The following is a 23,292-nucleotide window of genomic DNA, read 5'->3' on the forward strand; positions in this document are numbered from 1 at the left end:
GAGTATTGACTTCATCTGAAGTTCTTTTCGGGCTTGGGTCTTCATTGCTGTACACTGAACTCAGACTTACAGATAACAGATTGCTCATAAGCCCACTCCTCTGCACAAACCCTCCCTGTGTGAAGAGCATAAACACCCGCGTGTTCGCATATCTTGTCCTTGTTCGGTTGACTTGCCCATCTGTGCTCTTCAGCTTCAAGAGGACCCTCCTCCCCTGCTCGATGATCCTTTTCATCCTCTCTTTTTCACTTCCAGCAATTTTTCCCATATAGGCATTTCCAGATATTCTCACTTTCTTTTCCATTTTCTTTAAGCCCCAAGTGCCTCCATATTCACTTTGCAGATGGTCTCAGACAGACCCAGTGATGCAGTGTGAGCTGCTTCTGTTCTCCTACTCTTCACCTTAGAGTGTTTCTTTACTTATCTCTTTACCTTCTTGTCACAGCTAAGTAGCTCCCACTTCTCCAAATTTAATTATTTTGTGTCTGTCACTGCCTCCTCTCTGACTGCTCTCGTATCCAGACACTCTTCAGAAGTTGTTTCCTTGAGGTTACTGATTGTTTTCAAATCTAATGGTCTCTTGTCATTTATTCATTAATTCAGTGATATTGGCACCTGTGCCATATGCCAGACTTTAATAAACATTTAGGCAGCCAGGTGAGGGAATAGGAGCTCATTGTCTAGGGCAGAGGTTGGCAGACTTTTTTGGAAAGAGCAGTAAATAATTCAGGTTTGTAGGCCATACCAGAATCTCTGTTGTAACTACTCAGCTGTGCGCCCGTAGGGGTGAAAGCAGCCATAGACAATGTGTAAATGAGTAGGTGTAGCTGTATTTTGATTAAACTTTATTTAGAAAAACAGGCTGCCAGCTGGCTTTGGCCTCTGGGCCAACCCCCTGGTCTAGTGTTGAGCCTTTTTGATCTACATATAATGTAAATTACTCTTTACCACCCCCTTTTTGAAACTCTTTCTTTTGAGTTCTAGAAAGTCAGAGTCTCTGATACTCCTCCTACTTCCCTGGAAGCTTGTTCTTTGTATCTTTTTCCTATTTCTGTCTACTAGGTTGGTGTTTCTCAAGGTTCTGGTTTTGGTCCTCCTGTTCTCTTTCTCTAAACTCTGGACGATCTCATCACATCGCAGAGTGTCTGAATAAGTCGCTCTCCATCCTGACATTCTCCTGATCCTGCTCCCAGACTCCTGTCTGCCTGCTCGATGGGTCTCCATGTATCTGAACCACCAGCACCTCTCACTTCGTCCAGCTAAACATGAGGCCACTGTTGTCTTCACCGTCCTGGCACACCTGCTGTTCCTTCATCCTTCTTCCTTCTTTCTGTTCATCTGTCTCATCAAGCGGCGATGACAGTGAGTTGTGATAATGTGTGTAAAGCACCAGCCTGGTGTCTGGCACACAGGAGGCAAGCAGTGAAAGTCAGCTCCCCTCTTTCTCTTGGTCACCTCAGGGCTCCATTTACCTTGATTTGAAACCTCCTCTTCTATTCTGCACTGTATTCAATATGCTGCTAAGTTCTTTTATTTTATTCTACAATATCTCTTGCTTCTGACTTCTTTTCATTCTCACCACCATTTCCTAATTTAAAGCACTCAGTTTGGAACTGCATATATCTGAACTTAACAACAGCAGCAGTAACAACAGAAACAAATTTATATTAGCTTAACCCGGCGGAGTTTTATGTTTTCTTATGGAACACAATGTCTGGAGGTCAGTGGTCCAGAGCTTTCCCAGCCCAACAGAGACCTGACTTCTCTCTCTCCTCAGATATTCTGAGCAAGTAGCTTTTGTCCTCATGCTTTTCTCTCTGTGGTTACAAGTGAATGTTCCATTTCCAGCGTTGCATCTATATTCCAGGCAAGAAGAGGGGAAGGACAAAGGGGTAAGAGACTGAAAAGCCAATCTTGCCATGTCTTTCCTGTTTTTAAAGGGCTTATCCAGAAGCACCACCTAGCGACTTCTCCTTACATCTCATTGTCTGGGCTGTATCACTTGGCCGCTCCTGATGGCTGCTCCAAACAAAGTGAGGGCTCTGTTAGGAAAAAGGAGAGGGTGAATATTGGGCAGGTACCCACCAGTATTTGCTGAGGCACCCACAGTGCCTCCTGACTCATCTGCCCACCTCCACTCTCTTCCTTAATCCACTGCACACAGTGACCAGACCAGTCATCCTGGAACTTGGCTCCAAATTCATCCTACTCCTTCTCCTCTGCCAATTTTATTGAGGTATAATTGACAAAACCGTATATATTTAAAGTGTACAATGTGATGATTTGATATACGTATACATTGTGAAGTGATGATATCACAGTCAAGTCAGTTAACACATCCACCATCTCACATAGTTACCATTTATTCTTGTGGGTGAGTGGCGGGAATGCTTAAAATCTACACTCTTAGCAAATTTCAGGTATACAGTACTATATGGTCACAGTGCTGTGCCTTAGGTCCCCAGAACTTATTCACCTCATAACTGAGTTTGTACCCTTTGACCAACATCTCCTTTTCCCCCTACTCTCCGGCCCCTGGCAACCACCCTTCTACTCTCTGTTTTTATGAGTTCAGCATTTTTTAATATGTCTAAAATCACTAGTCATAATGTCCTTCAGGTTCATTTATGTTGTTGCAAGTGGCAGGACTTCTTTTTTACATCCATTCATCTCTCAAGGGACAGTTTGATTGTTTCCATATCTTGGCTATTGTGAATCATGCTACAAAGAACATGAGAGTGCAGATGTCTCTTTGGGATACTAATTTTGTTTCCTTCATATATATGTATATACACACCCAGAAGTGGGATTGCTGGAGCATATGGTAGCTCTATTTTTAATTGTTTGAGGAACCTCTTTACTGTTTTCCATAGTGGCTGCACCAATTCCCACCACTGTTGGGAATTGCTATCCTAAGAGGTGTGAGGTGATACCTCATTGTGGTTTTGATTTCCATTTCCCTGATGATTACTGATGCTGAGCATCTTTTTGTGTACCTATTGTCCATTTGTATGTCCTCTTTGGAAAAATGTCTCTTTAGTTCTGCCCATTTTTTAATCGAATTGTTTGGGTTTTTTGCTGTTGATACATGTGAATTCCTTATATATTTTAGATCTTAATGCCTTATCAGATATATGGTTTGTGCTATGGTTTGAATGTTTGTGTCCCCCCAGAATTCGTGTTGATGTCCTGATGTGATGCTGTTAAGAGGTGGAGCCTTTGGGAGGTAATTAATGGCTTTATAAAGAAGGCCTCAGAAGCTGATTAGCCCCCTTCCACCTTTCAAGGACACAGTGAGAAAGCACTGGCCATGAATCAGGAAGAGAGCCCTCACTAGCCACCACATGGAATCTGTGGCACCATGATCTTGGACTTCTAGCCTCCAGAACTGTGATAAATACATTTCTGTTGTTTATAAGCGACCCAGTCTCTAGTTTTTTGTTACAGCAGCCCGAATGGATGAAGACAGTTTGCAAGTGTTTTCTCCCACTCTGTTGATTATTTTGTTTTGTCGATTATTTCCTTTTCCGTGCAGAAGCTTTTTAGTTTGATGTCGTCCTACTTGTTTATTTTTGTTTTTTGTTGCCTGTGCTTTTGGTGTCATATCCAAAAAATCATTGCTGAGAATAGTGTCAAGGACCTTTTTTCCTGTTTCCTTCTAGGAGTTTTACAGTTTCGGGTCTTATGTTTAGGTCTTCAATGCATTTTGAGTTAATTTTTTTGAGTTGTATAAAATAGGGATGCAGTTTCATTCTTCCTTTTTTTTTTTAATAGATCTTTATTGGAGTAGAATTGCTTCACAATACTGTGTTAGTTTCTGTTGTACAACAAAGTTGATCAGCCATATGCATACATATATCCCCATATCCCCTCCCTTTTGAGCCTCTATCCCACCCCTCTAGGTCATCACAAAGCACCAAGCTGATCTCCCTGTGCTATGCTGCTGCTTCCCACTAGCTAACTGTTATATGTTGATGCTACTCTCACTTCGTGCCAGCTTCCCCCTCTGCCCGCCCCCGCCATGTCCTCAAGTCCATTCTCTATATCTACGTCTTTATTCCTGCCCTGCCACTAGGTTCATCAGTACCACTTTTTTTTAGATTGCATATATATGCATTAGTATACAGTATTTGTTTTTCTCTTTCTGACTTACTTCACTCTGTATGACAGACTCTAGGTCCATCCACCTCACTACAGTTAACTCAGTTTCGTTTCTTTTTATGGCTGAGTAATATTTCATTGTATATATGTGCCACATCTTCTTTATCCATTCATCTGTCGATGGACATTTAGGTTGCTTCCATATCCTGGCTATTGTAAACAGTGCTTCAATGAACAGTGTGGTACGTATGTCTCCTTTTTTTTTTTTTTTTTTTGCGGTATGTGGGCCTCTCACTGTTGTGGCCTCTCCCGTTGCAGAGCACAGGCTCCAGATGTGCAGGCTCACGGGCCCAGCCGCTCCACGGCATGTGGGATCTTCCCGGACCGGGGCACGAACCCGTGTCCCCTGCATCGGCAGGCGGACTCTCAACCACTGCGCCACCAGGGAAGCCCCGTACGTCTCTTTTTGAATTATGGTTTTCTCAGGGCATATGCCCAGTAGTGGGATTGCTGGGTCATATGGTAGTTCTACTTTAGTTTTTTAAGAAACCTCTGTACTGTTCTCCATAGTGGTTGTATCAATTTACATTCCCACCAGCAGTGCAGGAGGGTTCCCTTTTCACCACACCCCCTCCAGCATTTATTGTTCTAGATTTTTTGATAATGGCCGTTCTGACCGGTGTGAGGTGATACTTCATTGTAGTTTCAGTTTGCATTGCTCTAATAATTAGTGATGTTGAGCATCTTTTCATGTGCCTCTTGGCCATCTGTATATCTTCTTTGGTGAAATGTCTATTTAGGTCTTCCACCCATTTTTTAATTGGATTTTTTTTTGATATTGAGCTCCATGTATATTTTAGAGATTAATCCTTTGTCCATTGTTTCATTTGCAAATATTTTCATTTGCAAATATGTGCGTGGGTCTATCTCCGGGCTTTCTATCCCGTACCATTGATCTATATTTCTGTTTTTGTGCCAGTACCATACTGTCTTAATCACTGTAGCTTTGTGGTATAGTCAGAAGTCGGGGAGCCTGATTCCTCCAGCTCCGTTTTTCTTTCTCAAGATTGCTTTGGCTATTCGGGGTCTTTTGTGTCTCCATACGAATTGGAAAATTTTTTGTTCTAATTCTGTGAAGAATGCCATTGGTAGTTTGATAGGGACTGCATAGAATCTGTAGATTGCTTTGGGTAGTATAGTCATTTTCACCATATTGATTCTTCCAATCCAAGAACATGGTATATTTCTCCATCTGTTTCTGTCATCTTTGATTTCTTTCATTAGTGTTTTATAGTTTGCTGAGTACAAGTCTTTCGCCTCTTTACGTAGGTTTATTCCTAGGTATTTTATTCTTTTTGTTGCAGTGGTAAATGGGATTGTCTCCTCAATTTCTCTTTCTGATTTTTAATTGTTAGTGTATAGGAGTGCCAGAGATTTCTGTGCGTTAATTTTGTATCCCACAGCCTTACCAAATTCATTGATTAGTTCTAGTAGTTTTCTGGTGGTATCTGTAGGATTTTCTGTGTATCGTGTCATCTGTAAACAGTGACAGTTTTACTTCTTTTCCAATTTGTATTCCTTTTATTTCTTTTTCTCCTCTGATTGCTGTGGATAGGGCTTCCAAAACTATCTTGAATAATAGTGGCGAGAGTGGACATCCTTGTCTTGTTCCTGATCTTAGTGGAAATGCTTTCAGTTTTTCATCATTGAGTATGATGTTTGCTGTGGGTTTGTCATATATGGGCTTTATTATGTTGAGGTAGGTTCCCTCTATGCCCATTTTCTGGAGAGTTTTTTATCATAAATGGGTGTTGAATTTTGTCAAAAGCTTTTTCTGCATCTATTGAGATGATCATATGGTTTTTATTCCTTAATTTGTTAATATGGTGTATCACATTGATTGACTTATGTATACTGAAGAATCCTTGCATCCCTGGGATAAATCCCACTTGATCATGTATGATCCTTTTAATATGTTGTTGGATTCTGTTAGCTAGTATTTTGTTCAGGATTTTTGCATGTATGTTCATCAGTGATATTGGTTTGTAATATTCTTTTTTTGTGATATCTTTTTCTGGTTTTGCTATCAGGGTGATGGTGGCTTCGTAGAATGAATTTGGGAGTGTTCCTCCCTCTGCAATTTTTTGGAAGAGTTTGATAAGGATCAGTGTTAGCTCTTCTCTAAATGTTTGATAGAATTCGCCTGTGAAGCCATCTTTTGTTTGTTGGATGATTTTTAATTACAGTTTCAATTTCATTACTTGTAATATGTCTGTTTATATTTTCTAATCCTTCCTGGTTCAGTCTTGGAAAATTGTACTTTTCCAAGAATTTGTCCATTTCTTCATGGCTGTCCATTTTATTGGCATATAGTTGTTTGTAGTAGTCTCTTATAATGCTTTGTATTTCTGCAGTGTCAGTTGTGATTTCTCCTTTTTCATTTCTAATTTTATTGATTTGTGTCCTCTCTCTTTTTTTCTTGATGAGTCTGGCTAAGGGTTTATCAATTTTATCCTCTCAAAGAACCAGCTTTTAGTTTTACTGATCTTTGCTATTGTTTTCTTCGTTTCTATTTCATTTATTTCTGCTCTGATCTTTATGATTTCTTTCCTTCTACTGACTTTGGGTTTTCTTTGTTCTTCTTTCTGTAGTCGCTTTAGGTGTAGGGTTAGATTGTTTGAGATTTTTCTTGTTTCTTGAGGTGAGATTGAATTGCTATAAACTTCCCTCTTAGAACTGCTTTTGCTGCATCCCATAGGTTTTGGGTTGTCGTGTTTTCATTGTCATTTGTTTCTGTGTATTTTTAAATTTCTTCTTTGATTTCTTCAGTGATCTCTTGGTTATTTAGTAGTGCACTGTTTAGCCTCCATGTATTTGTGTTTTTACAGTTTTCTTCCTGTAATTGATTCCCAGTCTCATAGCGTTGTCAGAAAAGATGCTTGATATGATTTCAATTTTCTTAAATTTTCTGAGGCTTGATTTGTGACCCAAGATGTGATCTATTCTGGAGAATCTTCCATGTGCACTTGAAAAGAAAGTGTATTCTGCTACTTTCAGGTGGAATGTTCTTATAAATATCAGTTAAACCTATCTGGTCTGTTGTGTCATTTAAAGCTTGTGTTTCCTTATTTATTTTCTGTTTGATCTGTCCTTTGGTGTGAGTGGGGTGTTAAAGTCCCCTACTATTATTGTGTTACTGTCGATTTCCCCTTTCATGGTTGTTAGCATTTGCCTTAGGTATTGGGGTGTTCCTATGTTGGGTGCATAAACATTTACAATCTTCTACTTGGATTGATCCCTTGATCATTATGTACTGTCCTTCCTTATCTTTTGTAACAGTCTTTATTTTAAAGTCTATTTTATCTGATACGAGTACTGCTACTCCAGCTTTCTTTTGATTTCCATTTGCATGGAGTATCTTTTTCCATCCCTTCATTTTCAGTCTGTATGTGTCCCTAGGTCTGAAGTGGGTGTCTTGTAGACAGCATATATATGGGCCTGTTTTTGTATCCATTCAGCCAGTCTTTGTCTTCTGGTTGGGGCATTTAATCCATTTACATTCAGGGTTATTATCAATATGTATGTTCCTATCACCATTTTCTTAATTGTTTTTGGTTTGTTTTTGTGGGTCTTTTTCTTCTCTTGTGTTTCCTGCCTAGAGAAGTTTCTTTAGCATTTGTTGTAAAGCTGATTTGGTAGTGCTGAATTCTCTTAGCTTCTGCTTGTCTGAAAAGCTTTTGATTTTTCCATCGAATCTGAATGAGATCCTTGCTGGGTAGAGTAATCTTGGTTGTAGGTTTTTCTCTTTCATCACTTTAAGTATATCCTGCCACTCCCTTCTGGCCTGCAGAGTTTCTGCTGAAAAATCAGCTGATAGCCTTATGGGGATTCCTTTGTATGTTACTTTTTGTTTTTCCCTCGCTGTTTTTAATATTTTTTCTTTGAATTTAATTTTTGTTAGTTTGATTAATATGTGTCTTGGTGTGTTTCTCCTAGGGTTTATCCTGAATGGGACTCTCTGTGCTTCTTGGATTTGGGTGACTATTTCCTTTCCCATGTTAGGGAAGTTTTCAACTGTAATCTCTTCATATATTTTCTCAGACACTTTCTTTTTCTCCTCTTCTTCTGGGACCCCTATACTTTGAATGTTGCTGCGTTTATTGTTGTCCCAGAGGTCTCTGAGATTGTCTTCTTTTCATTCTTTTTTTGTTTATTCTGCTCCTCAGCAGTTATTTCCACCATTTTGTCTTCCAGCTTACTTATTCGTTCTTCTGCCTCGGTTATTGTTACTGATTCCTTCTAGTGTATTTTTCATTTCAGTTATTGTGTTGTTCATCTCTGTTTCTTCTTTAGTTCTTCTAGATCTTTGTTAAACATTTCTTGTATTTTCTCAATCCGTGCCTCCATTATATTTCCGAGATTCTGGATCGCGTTTACTATCATTACTCTGAATTCTTTTTCAGGTAGATTGCCTATTTCCTCTTCATTTATTTGGTCTTGTAGGTTTTTACCTTGCTCCTTCATCTGTGACATATTTTTTTGTCATCTCATTTTTTTTTATGTGTGGGATTGTGTTCCTGTCTTACTGGTTGTTTGGCCTGTGGCTTCCAACACTGGAGTTTGTAGGCTGTTGGGTAGAGCTGGGTCTTGGTGCCAAGATGAGGACCTCTGGGAGACCTCACTCCGATGAGTGGGGTCTGAGGTTCCCTGGGGTCTGAGGTTCTCTGTTAGTCCAGTGGTTCGGACTCAGAGCTCCCACCACAGGAGCTTCGGCCTGAACCCCGGCTCATGATCCAAAATCCCACAAGCCGCGCAGGGTAGCAAACAAAAGAAAGGAGAACAATAACAAAGTAAAAAATATAATTAGACTAGGAAACTAACAGATATGTTAGAAAGAATATAAAAATAAAAATACAGATGAAACAACAACCAGAAAATAAAACAGAACCACAATAGTGAAAAAGAGGAGGATAAAAATTTTTTTAAAAAGGTGGAAAAGGCCTTGCTGTGGAGGGCGGGGCCTAAGCAGGGGTGGGGTTTGGGTGGTGGGCAGGGCCTATGCTTAGGACCCACAGGGCTGGAAAAGGTCCTGGAGGCTGTTGGGGGTGGAGCTTAGGCTCAACAGAGGGGGCCCAGGTGTCCCTCCTGCCTCCAGTCTCAGGGGGCGGGGGACCCCACCTGGGAGCCCAGCAGGCTTCCTGGGCTCGAATGGGTGGGGCAGACACCCACCAGTCCTGGAGGGCCCCTCCCACCTGCCTCTCTTGTTCTCCCCCTACACCCCCAGGGCCACCTCGGCCTGCAGGGGTCCTCTGAGGGCGTAGGACCTGGCCTGAGAGTCGGGCAGACTTCCTTGGCCAATTGGGTAGGGGAAATGCTGGGCGCGCTATCCCCGATCCGAGCCCCTGAGGGTCCTTCCAGGCATGCGAACCCCTCCCCCTTCTCAGCCGCCCCTCAGGGGCTCTGGTCCTGTCTGGCCTCCACTTCTCCTCCCCACTCAGTCCCCTGACGTCCTACCAGTTCGCTTGGGGGTTCTTCCTGTCTCCTTGGGCATCAAGGTCCCCCACCAGCCTCCAGCAGGCACCCTAGTTGTGGGGAGACAGGAACTCTGTGTCTTCCCACACCGCCATCTTGACTCTGCCCCCAGTCTCATTCTTTTGCATGTGGATATCCAGTTTTCCCAGCACCATTTACTGAAGTCTATCCTTTCTCCACTGTGTATTCTTGGCACCCTTGTTAAAGATTAGTTGATCATATATGTGTGGGCTTATTTCTGGGCTCTCTGTTCTATTCCTTTGGTCTATGTGTCTGTTTTTATAGCAGTTCCATACTGATTTGATTACTATAGCTTTGTAATACAGTTGGAAATCAGGAAGTGTGATGCCTCCAGCTTTGTTCTTCTTTCTCAATATTGCTTTGGCTATTTGGGTTTTTATTTTGTTTTTTGTAGTTCCATACAAATTGTAGGCTTTTTTTTCTATTTCTATGAAAAATGCTATTGGAATTTTGGTGGGGATTGCATTGAATCTGTAGATGGCTTTGCATAGTATGAACATTTTAACAGTGTTAATTCTTCCAATTCAAGAACACAGAATATCTTTCCATTTGCCTTCTTCAGTTTCTTTGATCAATGTCTTACAGTTTTCAGTGTATGGGCCTTTCACCTCCTTGGTTAAATTTATTACTAAGTAATTTTTAAAAAGCTATTGTAAATGAAATTGTTTTCTTAATTTTTCTTTTGATAGTTCATTGTTAGTATATAGAAAAGCAACTAATCTTTAAATAAATTTTATTTATTTTATTTTGGGCTGCATTGGGTCTTTGTTGCTGCGCACGGGCTTTCTCTAGTTGCAGCGAGTGGGGGCTACTCTGTTGCGGTGCATGGGCTTTTCATTGCAGTGGCTTCTCTTGTTGCAGAGCATGGGCTCTAAGTGCGCGGGCTCCAGTAGTTGTGGCACACAGGCTCAGTAGTTGTGGCTCACGGGCTCTAGAGTGCAGGCTCAGTAGTTGTGGCGCACAGGCTTTGTGGCTCTGCGGCATGTGGGATCCTCCCGGACCAGGGCTCGAACCCATGTCCCCTGCACTGGCAGGTGGTTTCCTAACCACTGCGCCACCAGGGAAGTTCAAAAGCAACTAATTTTTTTTTTTTTCTTGTGGTACGCGGGCCTCTCACTGTTGCGGCCTCTCCCGCTGCGGAGCACAAGCTCCGGACGCTCAGGCCCAGCAGCCGTGGCTCACGGGCCCAGCCGCTCTGCGGCATGTGGGATCCTCCTGGACCGGGGCACGAACCTGCGTCCCCTGCATCGGCAGGCAGACTCTCAACCACTGCGCCACCAGGGAAGCCCAAAAGCAACTAATTTTTGTATGTTGGTTTTGTATACTGAATTTGTTGATTACTTCTAACAGTTTTTTGGTAGTCTGTAACATTTTCTAAAGACTAATATATGGTATTAAGATCATGTCATCTGGAAACAGAAAGTTTTACTTCCTCCTTTCCTATTTGGATGCCTTTCATTTCTTTTTCTTGCCTAATTTCTCTGGCTAGGTCTGTGTTGAATAGAAGTGGCAAGAGTAGGTATCTTTGTCTTGTTCCTGATCTTACAGAGCGGGCAGCATTGTCTTGTTCACTACTGGGTATGAAGTTAGCTGGGGGCTTGTCATGTGTGGCCTTTATAACGTTGAGGTACATTCTTTCTATACCTAATTTGTTGAGAGTTTTCATCATGAAAGGATGTTGAATTTTGTCAGATGCTTTTTCTGTATTTATTGAGATGGTCATACAATTTTTATTCTTCATTCTGTTAATGTGGTGTATTGATTTGTATATGTTGAATCATCTTTGCATAGTAAGGATAAATCCCACTTGATCATGTTGTACGATCCTTTTAATGTGCTGTTGAATTCACTATGCTAGTGTTTTGTTGAGGACTTTTGTGTTCACCAGGGATATTGGTCTGTAATTTTCTTTTCTTGTAGTGTCCTTGTTTGGTGTTGATGTCAAAGTAGTGCTGGCCTTGTATGAATTTGGGAGTGTTTCCTCCTCTTCAGTTTTTTGGAGGAGTTTGAGAAGGATTGGTATTAATTTTTTAAATATTTGGTACAATTCACCATGAAACTATCTGGTCCTGGGCTTTTCTTGGGAAATTTTTGACTACTGATTAAATCTCCTTACTTGTTATTGGTCTGTTCAGATTTTCTATTTCTTCATGATTCAGGCTTGGTAGGTTGTATGTTTCCAGGAATTTATCCATTTCTTCCAGGTTATCCAATCTGTTGATGTGTAATTGTTCATAGTAGTCTCTTCCTACCCTTTGTATTTCTGTGGTATTAGTTGTAATGTCTCCTCTCATTTCTGATTTTAAGTCTTTTCTCTTTTTTAAAAAATTGGTCAAGCTAACAGTTTGTCAGTTTTGTTTATCTTTTTTTAAAAAACAGCTCTTAGTTTCACTGATGTTTTCTATAATTTTTCTAGTCTCTCTTTCCTTTATTTCTGCTCTGATCTTTATTATTTCCTTTCTTCTGCTAATTTCAGGCTTAGTTTTTTCTTTTTCTAGTTCCTTGAGGTATAAACTAGGTTGTTTATGTGAGATCTTTCTTTTTTCTATTTTGCCTGTGCCATGCAGCTTGCAGGATCTTCGGTCCCCCACCAGGGATTGAACCCAGGCCACAGCAGTGAAAGCACCAAGTCCTAACCACTGGTCCGCCAGGGAACTCCCTCTTTTTTCTTAATGTAGGCATTTATTACTGTGAACTTCCCTTTTAGAACTGCTTTTGCTGCATCCCATAAATTTTGGTGTGTAGTACAGGGGACCCTTGAACAACACAGGTTTGAACTGTGTCATCTACTTATATGCACATTTTTTCAGTAAATATGTATTATACTACTACACAATCCTTAATGCGTTGAATCTGCAGATACAGTCAGCCCTCCAAATATGTGGTTGTTCCGTAAGTTATATGCAGATTTTTGACTGTGCGAAGGGTTGATGCCCCTAAACCCTGCTTTGTTCAAGGGTCAACTGTATTTCCATTTTTGCTTCTAGATATTTTGTTTCCCTTTTGATCCTCTTTGATTTCTTCATCATACTACTATTTTTTAAAATATTTATTCGGCTGCATCAGGTCTTAGTTGCCCCACAGCATGTGGGATCTTAGTTCCCTGACCAGGGATCGAACCTGCATCCCCTGCATTGAAAGGCGGATTCTTAACCACTGGACCACCAGGGAAGTCCCCATCATACTACGTTTAAGTCTGTTTCTAAAGCATTTATTTTTAGATTCTGTAACATAGATGATGACAATCATGCGACTCCCACAGACACCAGACTTGGGGGTGGTAGTGGTGGTAGATTTGGCTCTTTGCAGGAATTTGATAGACGGCAGCAGGGGAGGCTGAGCCTAGTCAGGGCTCCTGACGTGAGCTCAGCCATCTGCCAGCCCCTGCAGGCAAGTGCTCAGTTACTGATCAGCTCAGCATCAGAGCTGTTTGTCATCAGATGCTTCCCCGACTTCACCAAGTGAGAACTTTGGTCACTGAGGTAAGACCATTCGAGAATAAACACCACATCCATCCATCTCCTCTCTCCACAGCCAGCAAATGGAAGAGGACCCAGGCGTGCAGGAACTGGAGGCCCTGATAGACACGATCCAGAAGCAAGGGAAAGATCACCCGTGCAGGGACAACATCCGCAAGATGTTTCAAATTTATGACAAGGAAGCTTCAGGACATGTGGACAGGGAGACGTTCTTTAAAATCTGTGACTCTTTTCACCTCCCAGTTGATGATTCCTTGGTTAAGGAGGTGAGTAGGAGTTCCTCTTCGGGGTTGATTGCAGAGGCTGGGCACCGCTCACTCGTTCCCAAAGGCGGTTGCATTTGTATTTCGTTTTAACTGGGGAAGACTTGGGGTGTTCAGATCTGCTGTTTGGTCCTGATTATTGCATTTGCCCTCGACTCTAGCATCGGCATCCTTTCCTAACTGCTGCTGTAGGGCATCTCTTTAAGTGGGCAGGGGCCAGACAGCACAGAGCGGCCAGTGAGCCATGTCAGGGCTAAAGGAGGCTGGCTGCCAAGGGCAGATTGAAAAGCTGGACTGAGTAGGATGGTGGGAGCCTTTGACACCTTCACAGCCTACGTTAGCCCATCAGTAGGGCTGGCGTGGGAGAGGGCGTGACCGCTGCCCTGGACAGCAGCATCCGCCAGTAGGGGTCCATGGTCAGCTGCCAGTGGAGGGATGACATGGACGATCTCCTCCGAGAGTGTCCATGAGGGAGCTGAAGAGGGCATTTCATACCTCTTTTTCATTATAAACCCCTTTGACCAGGGATCCCCTAGAAGTCGGGACAAACTTTCTCCCACAGTTGCCAACGACGGTGGCTAATGTTATTGAGACATTCTCACTGATCAAGAACATTGTGATGCTGTGGTCCTTCTTAATGATACGTTAGCAAAAAGGGATGTTTGGAAGTTAGGACTCATTTAGGGAAGCCTTCTGTTTGGAGCCAGTGTGACTAGGTTGGAGACGAGGGTTTTTCAGACGGGAACATTAGCAAGGAGTGAGGGAGGCAGGTAGAAGGATAACGGTTCAAGTGGGCCAAACGCCCATCTAGCTTCCCAAGTCTCAGGCTGACAGCACACCCAGCCTTCGATTTCTAAGTCATTTGTGCTATCTGCGACCTGACCTGGGAGAGAGGAGCTGCAGTCAGGGGAGGTGGGACAGGGAGAGCAGGGGCGGGATGGATTTGCACCCGTCTTTAAAGTAGCCACAGCAGATCAGTGTGCTTACTGCCACTCACAGGTGTTTCAGGGGACTTGGTTTGAGCAGTGACATGACTAGATTTTTCTGTTAGGCTGTGATAGCAGCAACCTGCTATTCTAAGTCTTACTCTGTGCTGACTGGATGGACAAAGTCTTGTAATTGAATATAAGAACAAAAATGCTTTGGAAGTGACAGTGCTCTTATAAATGTTCAACCTGAAACCTTGGGCAGGCCATTTACTCCATCTGAGCTTTGATTTCGTGAAGATGGGGATACTCTGACCTACCTTCCCGGTTTACAGGATCATTTCAGAATCAGCCGAGGATATAAAAAGCCTGAGCTGGTTTACAAAGGCAGGGGACAGGCACTAAAGAGCGCGCTGCAGCTGAGCGGAAAGCAGCCCATCTGTCTCTCACGGGCTCCCCTTCTCTCGCCCGCAGCTCATCAGGATGTGCTCTCACGGAGAAGACAAGGTTGACTACTGTAACTTCGTCCGTGCTTTCTCCAGCTGACCTGCTGAGGACAGAGCGCAGCACAGTATTTTGAGGTTGGGCCTACGTATACCTGTACTCTTCATAGAGGTATTTACAGAGCTCTTGAAATTATATCTCCTTTTTGGTTCTTTTACCACTGAAGTCTAAATTAAATTGGATCTTGTAGGAGCTAAGGTTGGTGCCTTATTTAGGGAGGGGAGATAGGGGTGTTGTGATGGTTAATTTTATGTGTCAACTTGATTAGACATGGGGTGCCTGGACATTTCTGGGTGTGTCTGTGAGGCCGTTTCTGGATGAGGTTAATATTTGAGTTGGTGGATGGAGTAAAGCAGATGGCCCTCTCCAATGTGGGTGGGCCCCACCCATTCCATTAAAGGCTTGAATACAAAAAGGCTGACCTTTCCCTGATGGGAGAGAATTCCTCCGGCCTGCTTTGACATTGGCTTTTTCCTGCTTTTGGACTCAAACTGAGACATCGGCTCTTCTGGGGCTCCAGCCCGCTGGCCTTCAGACAGGAACTACTCCATCAGCCCTCAGAGGCCTCCAGGTCGCTGGCTGCAGATACTGGAGCTTGTCAGCTTCCTCGGTTACGGGAGCCAATTCCTTAATCGTCAGTCCCTTTCTCTATATATATACAGCCTATCGGTTCTGCTTCTCTGGAGAAAGAACCCTGACTAATGCAGGTGTAGAGTGACTAAGATCAGGAGGAGGATGCATAGAATTTGCTCAGAGAGACATCAGGTCGGGTGTGGTGCTGCAGACAGCGCTGCTTGCCCCGCCCCGCCCCGCAGGGAAGTAGACACCATGTTTTTCAATGGCAGTTCTAGGCCCATTAGTAGACCTGCATTTTATATCATTTTATTATTTATTATTTAAATTTATTTTTGGCTGCATTAGGTCTTTGCTGCTGCGCACGGGCTTTTCTCTAGTTGCGGCGAGCGGGGGCTACTCTTCGTTGCGGTGCGCGAGCTTCTCACTGCAGTGGCTTCTCTTGTTGCGGAGCACGGGCTCTAGGCACGCGGGCTCAGCAGTTGTGGCACATGGGCTCTAGAGCGTAGGCTCAGTAGTTGTGGCGCACAGGCTTAGTTGCTCCACGGCACGTGGGATCTTCCTGGACCAGGGCTCGAACCCGTGTCCCCTGCATTGGCAGGCAGACACTGTGATAACAGGAAATATCACAGTTTGGTACACTGATTTGTTTCATGAATCTTTTGTTTCAAATGAGTGTGTATTTACTGGGTCATGATGTAAAACATTTTTTGATGTGGGCTGTAGTTAAAAAAAAATTTTTTTAGAAAAACCGCTTTTAGAGAGCCTGGCCTCAAGATAGGCAGAAAAGACTAGTAGCAGCTACTGGTTATCGACTGAGCTCTGATGGACTTTTCAGAAGCAGGGCTGCTCCTTAGTTGAAGTCAGCCACCAACTTCATCTTTATAAATGCTGTCTCTGATTCCTTCCTACCTGTACTCTGTCTACACCACCAGGGGCCTGAAAATACCATCTAATTAGGGTGTATCAAGCCCGTATCTATAGGCTTTAGAGGTACCTGAGAAGATGTCTCTAGATGTTTCCAGAAAATCAAGGATCACTTGGGTGAGTGACTAGCCTGCTGGTGTAGGAGCACAAGCATGTTCCTGTAAGAAATTAATTACTGAGTGCTTTATTTGAACCATGAACTTAGCATTCACCATCACTAAATCTTACCACCACCATTCCCTGCAAAAACAAGCAAACCAGCCAGCCGACACCCCCCCAGAATGCTGAGCCCAGATGAGCAAGCAGGCTCAGAAAGGCTGACTGCCCAAGGTCACCAGCTTCTCCGGCTGAACCGCTTGCTCTCCGTTGGCACCGTGCCTTTGCCAGGGTACATGGTTCCTGTTTGGTCCTCATAGCCCATGCCTGTCCTCAACTAACTGCACTCATCTCCTGAGCTCTCTCTGGAGATGGTTCTGGAAAAACAGCAGATAGCCATGGGCAACAGGCCATCTGATGCCAGCAGTGTCCTGTGCCCACTGCTGGTACCAACGCTCGGACAGCACCTATTCAGCACCTATACTGACATCTGGTGGCTTTTATACACAGACTTAGCCCCACCCTCTCCTAGCCAAGTGACGCCATAACACAGTCGTCCCCCTTATCCACACTTTCACTTTCCACAGTTTTAGTTAAACATGGTCAACCATGGTCTGGAAATATTAAATGGAAAGCTCCAGAAATAATTCATAAGTTTTAAACTGTGCGCCATTCTGAGTAGCGTGATGAGATCTTGCAGCCTCCCACTTGGTCCCACCCGGGATCCCCAGCCGTTGACATTGTCATGGCTCAGTGATCCATGATCACCTGAAGCAAGTGATCCTCTCCTGACGTGTCGTCAGAAGGCCAGTAGTAGCCCAGCGCTCCACCACAGCGTCTGCATCATCCAGCTCACGTCACCTCATCACTCGGGCATTCAGTCACCTCACATCGTAAGAAGAAGGGTGAGTGCAGCTCAGTAAGATATTTTTAGAGACCACATTCACATAACTTTCATTATGGTATATGATTATAATTGTTCTATTTTATTATCATTGTTAATCTCTTACTGTGCCTAATTTATAGACTTCACCATAGGTAGGTATGTATAGGAAAAAACATAGCACATTTAGGGCCCGGAACTCTCTGGGGTTTCAGGCGTCCACTGGGGGAGTGGGTCTCAGAACATATTCCCATGGGTGATGGGGGCAGCCGTACAGCAGGCACAGTGCGCCTCCTTGTGGCGCTTCCTGCCCACCCCCCACCCCCGTGTCATCACACTCCTTTCCAAGTTCACACTTCCCTGTTACAGACACCAATAAACACGAGGCTAATTACTACCCACCACTCAATATAACTGACTCCTTCTCCGTCCTTAATTCCAATTCCCTAACTCACATGACCACAACGAGCAAATATATATCTCAAAAGATATGCAAGAAATGACAGAGTGAAAAATGTTAGAAATGAGGCTGAAATTGATGCAAACTCGTTCTTCATATAAAAGCAAATGTGAGCAATACAAACTTAAGACTAGTTGATGCAAAGTCTTGCAAAGAATAACGTTGCCAGCAATATCATTATTTTAAAGCACTCTTATCCTTTTCAGTCTTCAGGGGAAAAACATACTCTATGATGCATTGAAGCAACACCCTAATCAGTTCCCAGATAGCCATCTAAGAGGTGGAATAAAATAATGATTGCAACTTACTTAAAAAAAAAAAAAGCAAATGTGAGCATCCAGATAAAAAGGAATAGAAGGAATTATACCTGAGACAAGTAGGCGAATAATTCAATGCCTTTTATTCAGTTATTTCAAAAATATTTGTTGATCATTTGTTTCAAAATGTACATTTAAAAAATCCATACAAAACCGTAATTTGTTTTAAAACTGGACAGAAAAAAAAAGGATTTGGAAAAAAGTTCACTGAAAGTAAAAAGAGCCCCCCCCCCAAAAAAACCCCTTTTACATGAAAGCATAAATATGGCAGGTACAAATTTTCCTTGAGTTCCTTGTTGAAATTTGGTCCATAACATGAACAGGCTAAAGTAGAAAAACAAAAAAACGCTTTGTCCACATTTGCATTATGAGTTGCTCAGGGCACCGGCAGCCTCAGCTCATCCTTCAGATGTTTATTAAACAAGAGGAACTGAAAAAATGAGGTGTGTAGTCTCATTACATAAACACTTGAATCTGTACCCAAGGAAAGGGTGGTACTTACAACCAGTCAGATCTGATCAGATGACCAGGGCTGTCCATGCGTGGCCGATTCCCAGGAAAACCTCCTTCCTCTCCACACGAACAAGAAACTCTAGAACCCTTACAGCGAACTGATGGTGATGCCTCAGGTGTCACACAGATCTTATTCCCAGATGCTGACTTATTAATGCCCCATCGTGAGGATGGTGTTTTTCCTTTTCAACAGTTTTAAAACTATATGGACTTCAAAGATGATGCTACAGTGTTCCACTTAGAGTGCCACCAGGGTCACCAGAATGACAGCAACAGAGGGAGCGTGGCTACTGTTTCTTCTGTGGGGATGACGACCACCCTCCCGTGGGTCCTGTCCACCCCAGTGGCCAGGCACTGGAAGGGACAGACGGCCTGTGGGAAAGACCACTGGCCAGGAGAGGTATTGCACAACCCGGAAGAGCGAGGACGAGGCAGGCGAGGGGCGGGCACACCGTGTGGGGGGGAGGGGTGCCCTGCAACAGCCCCCCCGGACCCACGTCAGACGGGCACCTGTGAGCGCCGCTTGTGACCGGGAAGTGAGAGTAAACACCTTACCGCAGAAACGCGGGGTCGAACGGGAAGCAGTATGGAGGAAAAGAGGCTAGAGGCGGGGCGCCTCCTCTTTCACACGCGAGGGGAGCTGGATGAGCAAAGCTCACCACGTGGGCCGTGGGCCGAGGCGCAGAGGTCTGGCGCCCCTGGGAGCCCCGAGCTTCCCTGACAGGCAGGTGCCCGTGAAGGGGCCCTCACAGCCACCAGACACAAGGGAGAAACCGGACACCACCAGACCTGGACGGTGGCGGTGAGGCTAAGACGAATGAGGTGAAAGTGTCACAATCCATGTCCCTTTAACATGTAACTGTGCCGGGGCCCGGGGCGCTGGCCACACAGTGCAAGTGGAGGCCAGGAGACCATGGCACATAAGGCACTTCTGACACAAAAGATACAGGATCAGCTCGGGGCAAAAGGGGGCCGCGCAGAGCCAAAATCCCTGTGCTTTTCGGGGCCCTCCGTAAAGAGAGTGAGCCGTTGGGGGGAGGGGGCGGGGGCGGGCAGTCATCCTCAGCCTTTTGAGTCACTGTTCACGCGAGAACTAGGATCCAGTGAGGAGCTGGTGAAGGCTCCTCACGGGCCGGAGGCTCGACCTAAGTCCCCAGTGATCTGTCAAGACCCAGCTCTCCAGTCCCGCCCAGTCCCTCCTGAGGAGCAGGGCTGGGAGCTAGGATGGCAGCGGGGAGGGGGAGAAAGGCCACTCTCCACAGCAGAGGCCCCAGCCATCAGGAACGGGCTCTGTTCACTGGGACGCTGACGCCCCAGCAGGGGAGTGAGTCCCGTGCAGACCTCCCTGCCTTCTTGGCCCCCAGGCCTAGGACAGGCCACCAGGGAGGCTGAAGCCCGGAAGGAAACCCAAAGCGGTGGGGGGGGGGCATCGCGCCACTTTGAATTTAAAAAGGCTCCCAGGGACTAGGATTCTGTGTGTGGAATCCGGAGGGGGCGCACTCTCCGCCCCTACCTCTTATTCAGCACTTAGGAGAAAGTCAAAGGTATGGAGAAAGAAGGTCCCCAAAGCAAACCCAGCTGCATGCATCCCAGAACAGCCAGCCCGGCTCCAAGGGTTTCAAGTCAAGAGGAGCATCTGCAGAGGTGGCCAGAGCACAGGTGTCTAGTCTGGTTTCTGAAACGTTGGTAGCTCCACCTTGGGACAGGAAGGGAAAGGTTCTCGGCAACGATGCAGGTCTGGCTCGGCCTGCTTCTCCTTCCCCCAGAACCTGCCCTGCCTTCAGAAGGGACATCTGTAATTTACTATAGTGTAGCTATCAGAGCCTGGAGAGTAAAAACAACTTCCCATCACGGAGCCTCCAAGGAGGGGCACTGGCAGCCGACATCACCCGTCCATCCCCCAGCCTCCTCTCCCACACCACCCCGCCCGGCACCCCTGCACGCGTGCCAGCCAGGGATGTTGGTAGGGCAGGGGCTGCTGAGGTAGGTTAGCATCTGCTCTCCTCCTGGCGGATGGCGCTAAGCGGCCTCTCATACTTGGGGGTGTCTGGCCGGGCCTTCACAGAGAGTGTTTAAGACTGAAGAACATAGCCAGAACGGCCAAATCAGGACAAGCCAACCCAACAGGCTGGCAGGACGAACTGGAAGTGAGTTCTTTCGGCCCCTGGCAACATGCTTCAAGCCCGCCTGCCATGGCTTGGCTCTGCTCTGAAGCAAACACGCCAGGCACACCCAGGGTGACAAGAGCACCTACCGTTTTCCTCTCACCCTCCCCTCAAACCAGTCCTGAAACCGGCCGGTGGGATGCTAGCCTCATGCATGGTCTCAGGGGGTTCACGCAGCAGGAAAGATTTTCCCAACTCTCAGTCAGGGACCCAACCCCGTCCTTTAGGACGCGGCGAGAGTTGGCCCGGCCCCGGGCTGGTGGTACTACCTTGAAGAGGCACACGGTACGAGGGGCCAACTTACAGGAGACCAAGGGCACACCAAGCACGTGTGCTGTGGCGGCGATCACCTCTGAATGTGAGAAGAGTCACTGCCCGATGGCAGGACCTCAGCTGCAGCTCCCAAGTCCACAGCAAGGAGGCCAGGTACCCGCTGAAGGCATGACTCAGCAGGGCTCCCTGGTCGGGGGCGGCCTCCCGCACGCAGCAGGAGCAGTGCCAAGGCCAGGGACACAGCCTGGAGAGGACTGAGCCAGGCTTAGGAGGCTGCAGGCTGACGTGGGCTGCACAGCATCCCTAGGCCAAGCAGGAACACTGGCTCAGTCACAGTCAGCCACAGCCACGAGCAGGAAGGGAGGACCATTTGACTGAATGGCTGAGGGATTCCAGACTGGGCCTGCGGGGTTGGTATAAGCCGCCCTTTCACCAACATTCTGCTTTGCAGCCCAGGTAAGTGTCAGGGAAGGAGAAGGAAAGATGGGAGGAATTCGCATTTTCAAAAGCGCTGTCCCTCTCCTAAGGGTAATCAAAATAAGAGAATTTCTTCCCGTCTCCCCAGCCTTATCCTGAATGGAGAGATGAGGGCCTACCAGGGTGCCAGGGATTTGCTTAATCCCCAGGCACTGGTAGATTAAAACCTCTCTGATGCAAGTGATCTGGAGAAGGGAGCTGCCTTGATGAAAAGACCCACTTCCCCGCCTTCTGGGTAATAACCCAGTTTGGTTTCTACTGTGATGTCAGGAGAAGGACCAGCACATCAAATGACACTAACATCCTTGTGCCCACAGCATTCAGGTGTCCTTGCTGCGAGCCCAGCTCCTTGCTGGAGTCCCCACAAGGCACCATGAGGGCCTGGATGCCTTGTCTTTGGGAAGAGGGGGAGAACATGTGCGGGAAGAGGGGGCCAAAAGATGCACATCAGCACGGCCGTGTCTGCCCATCTAACCAGCAGAGTGATTCTGAGTCAGCCTGGTTTCAAACCATCTAAAACGCTGTGGGTGTGCTCAGCAAACGACGACGACAATTCCAAAGGACACTCGGCAAGTGAGGCCAGAGGGCAAGGGGCCCAGGTGACCCTCCCTGGGGCACCAGGGGCCACGGGGGGCTTAGTGTTCCTGCAGCGAGAGAGATGAAGTCAGGTGCAAGGCCAGCGCCCAACTGGGCTGCTGGGCCTGGGGTTTAGAACCAGCATGTCCCCGGCCAGGCTGGTTTGTTAACTGCTGCGTGGTTTGGTTTTGGATGCTGGTGAACGGTGGGAAGAGCAATGCAGCTGGACCTGCCAAAGAAAGGCTAGGTTGGCGCCTCCATCATTTCTGCCGCGTTACCTTTCCAGAAGAGCCCACCGCTCTGGTCGCTTTGCCATTGCTGCAGAGTGGGAAGACTCGTCCTCCTTCAGCACGTCCCCGACAGAGCGGGCTAGTGTCCAGGACCGGCCGCTGGTGAGCTCTCTCGAGTCATGGGACCCGAGACAGCACCATCCTTCTGGACCGAGTCATCATGTCCCAAAGCCAAATGCCTTGGCACTTCCAACTAGCAGCGGCCCCACGGGGCCTCAAGATGGTGCACGCAGGACTGGAATCATACTCTCGTCAGTTCCTCAGCACCTCGGAGACGACGATCCAGGAGGGCCAGTCTCCCCTTCTGCTGCCCATCCACACGGGGATCTGCCGCCGGTCCTGGTGGAGGCTCCCCGGCACGAGGCTGCCGGCCCGGACGGGTCCTGGGGACTGGGTGGGGGTGGCCAGCACTACAGGCGTCGCCTCCTCTCATTGTAAAAATCAGACACAGAAAAATTGCACAGTAAGGTAAATTAACAAGTAAAAGAGAAGGAAACAGCTGTGAAGGAAGAGAAGGAGGAGGCCAGCAGGAAGGTAACCGTGAGAGCCTGGGCTTCTAGAAAACCCAACACAGGACAGAGGTGAGGACGTGAGGTGGCTGGAGGGAGGGAAAGAGGAAGATTTTTGGTTTTATTGAGAATGGTTCACAGAGAAAGAAGAGGAGAAAGCCAAGACGTAAGGAAGAGGAAAAGGCCCTTGTGAAGACAGGTTTCTGCTGTGTGAGATGGGGCATCGGAGCAGGAGGGGGCCTCCCTGCTGGGCCCGCGAGAGGATTCCTGTTCTCAGCACTTCGGCCCTAAGGAGACTTGAGTTTCTTAGTCCGTGTGGAGGTTCCGTTCTCTGCTTTCACCACTCCGTTTTCGTGGTAACCTGGGAATTAAGGGAGACAATCGCGGTGTTTCGGCTGGGGCTGGGG

At 46.0% G+C, this 23,292-nt stretch overlaps 2 protein-coding genes across 6 annotated transcripts in view; one reads left to right on the forward strand and one right to left on the reverse strand.

Annotated features, from left to right (window-relative positions):
• EFHC1 (EF-hand domain containing 1) overlaps positions 1 to 15,023 on the forward strand; it is a 61,286-nt gene extending 46,263 nt beyond the window's left edge. The window contains exons 10-11 of the mRNA XM_082638024.1: positions 13,189 to 13,399; positions 14,797 to 15,023. Of these exons, the coding sequence (XP_082494150.1) occupies positions 13,189 to 13,399; positions 14,797 to 14,868 (283 nt within the window). The 3' untranslated portion in view covers positions 14,869 to 15,023. The remainder of the gene's footprint in view (positions 1 to 13,188; positions 13,400 to 14,796) is intronic.
• An 856-nt stretch (positions 15,024 to 15,879) lies between these two features.
• Positions 15,880 to 23,292, reverse strand: part of TRAM2 (translocation associated membrane protein 2) — a 78,239-nt gene continuing 70,826 nt past the window's right edge. Inside the window, exon 11 of one of the 5 annotated variants that reach the window (XM_082638028.1) lies at positions 15,880 to 23,246. In XM_082638028.1, the coding sequence (XP_082494154.1) occupies positions 23,192 to 23,246 (55 nt within the window). In that variant the 3' untranslated portion in view covers positions 15,880 to 23,191. The remainder of the gene's footprint in view (positions 23,247 to 23,292) is intronic. The other 4 variants (XM_082638025.1, XM_082638029.1, XM_082638027.1 and 1 more) reach the window with 4 other exon arrangements.

Source organism: Mesoplodon mirus (genome assembly GCF_964341445.2).
Source record: "Mesoplodon mirus genome assembly, chromosome: 12".
Lineage (NCBI taxonomy): Eukaryota > Metazoa > Chordata > Mammalia > Artiodactyla > Ziphiidae > Mesoplodon > Mesoplodon mirus.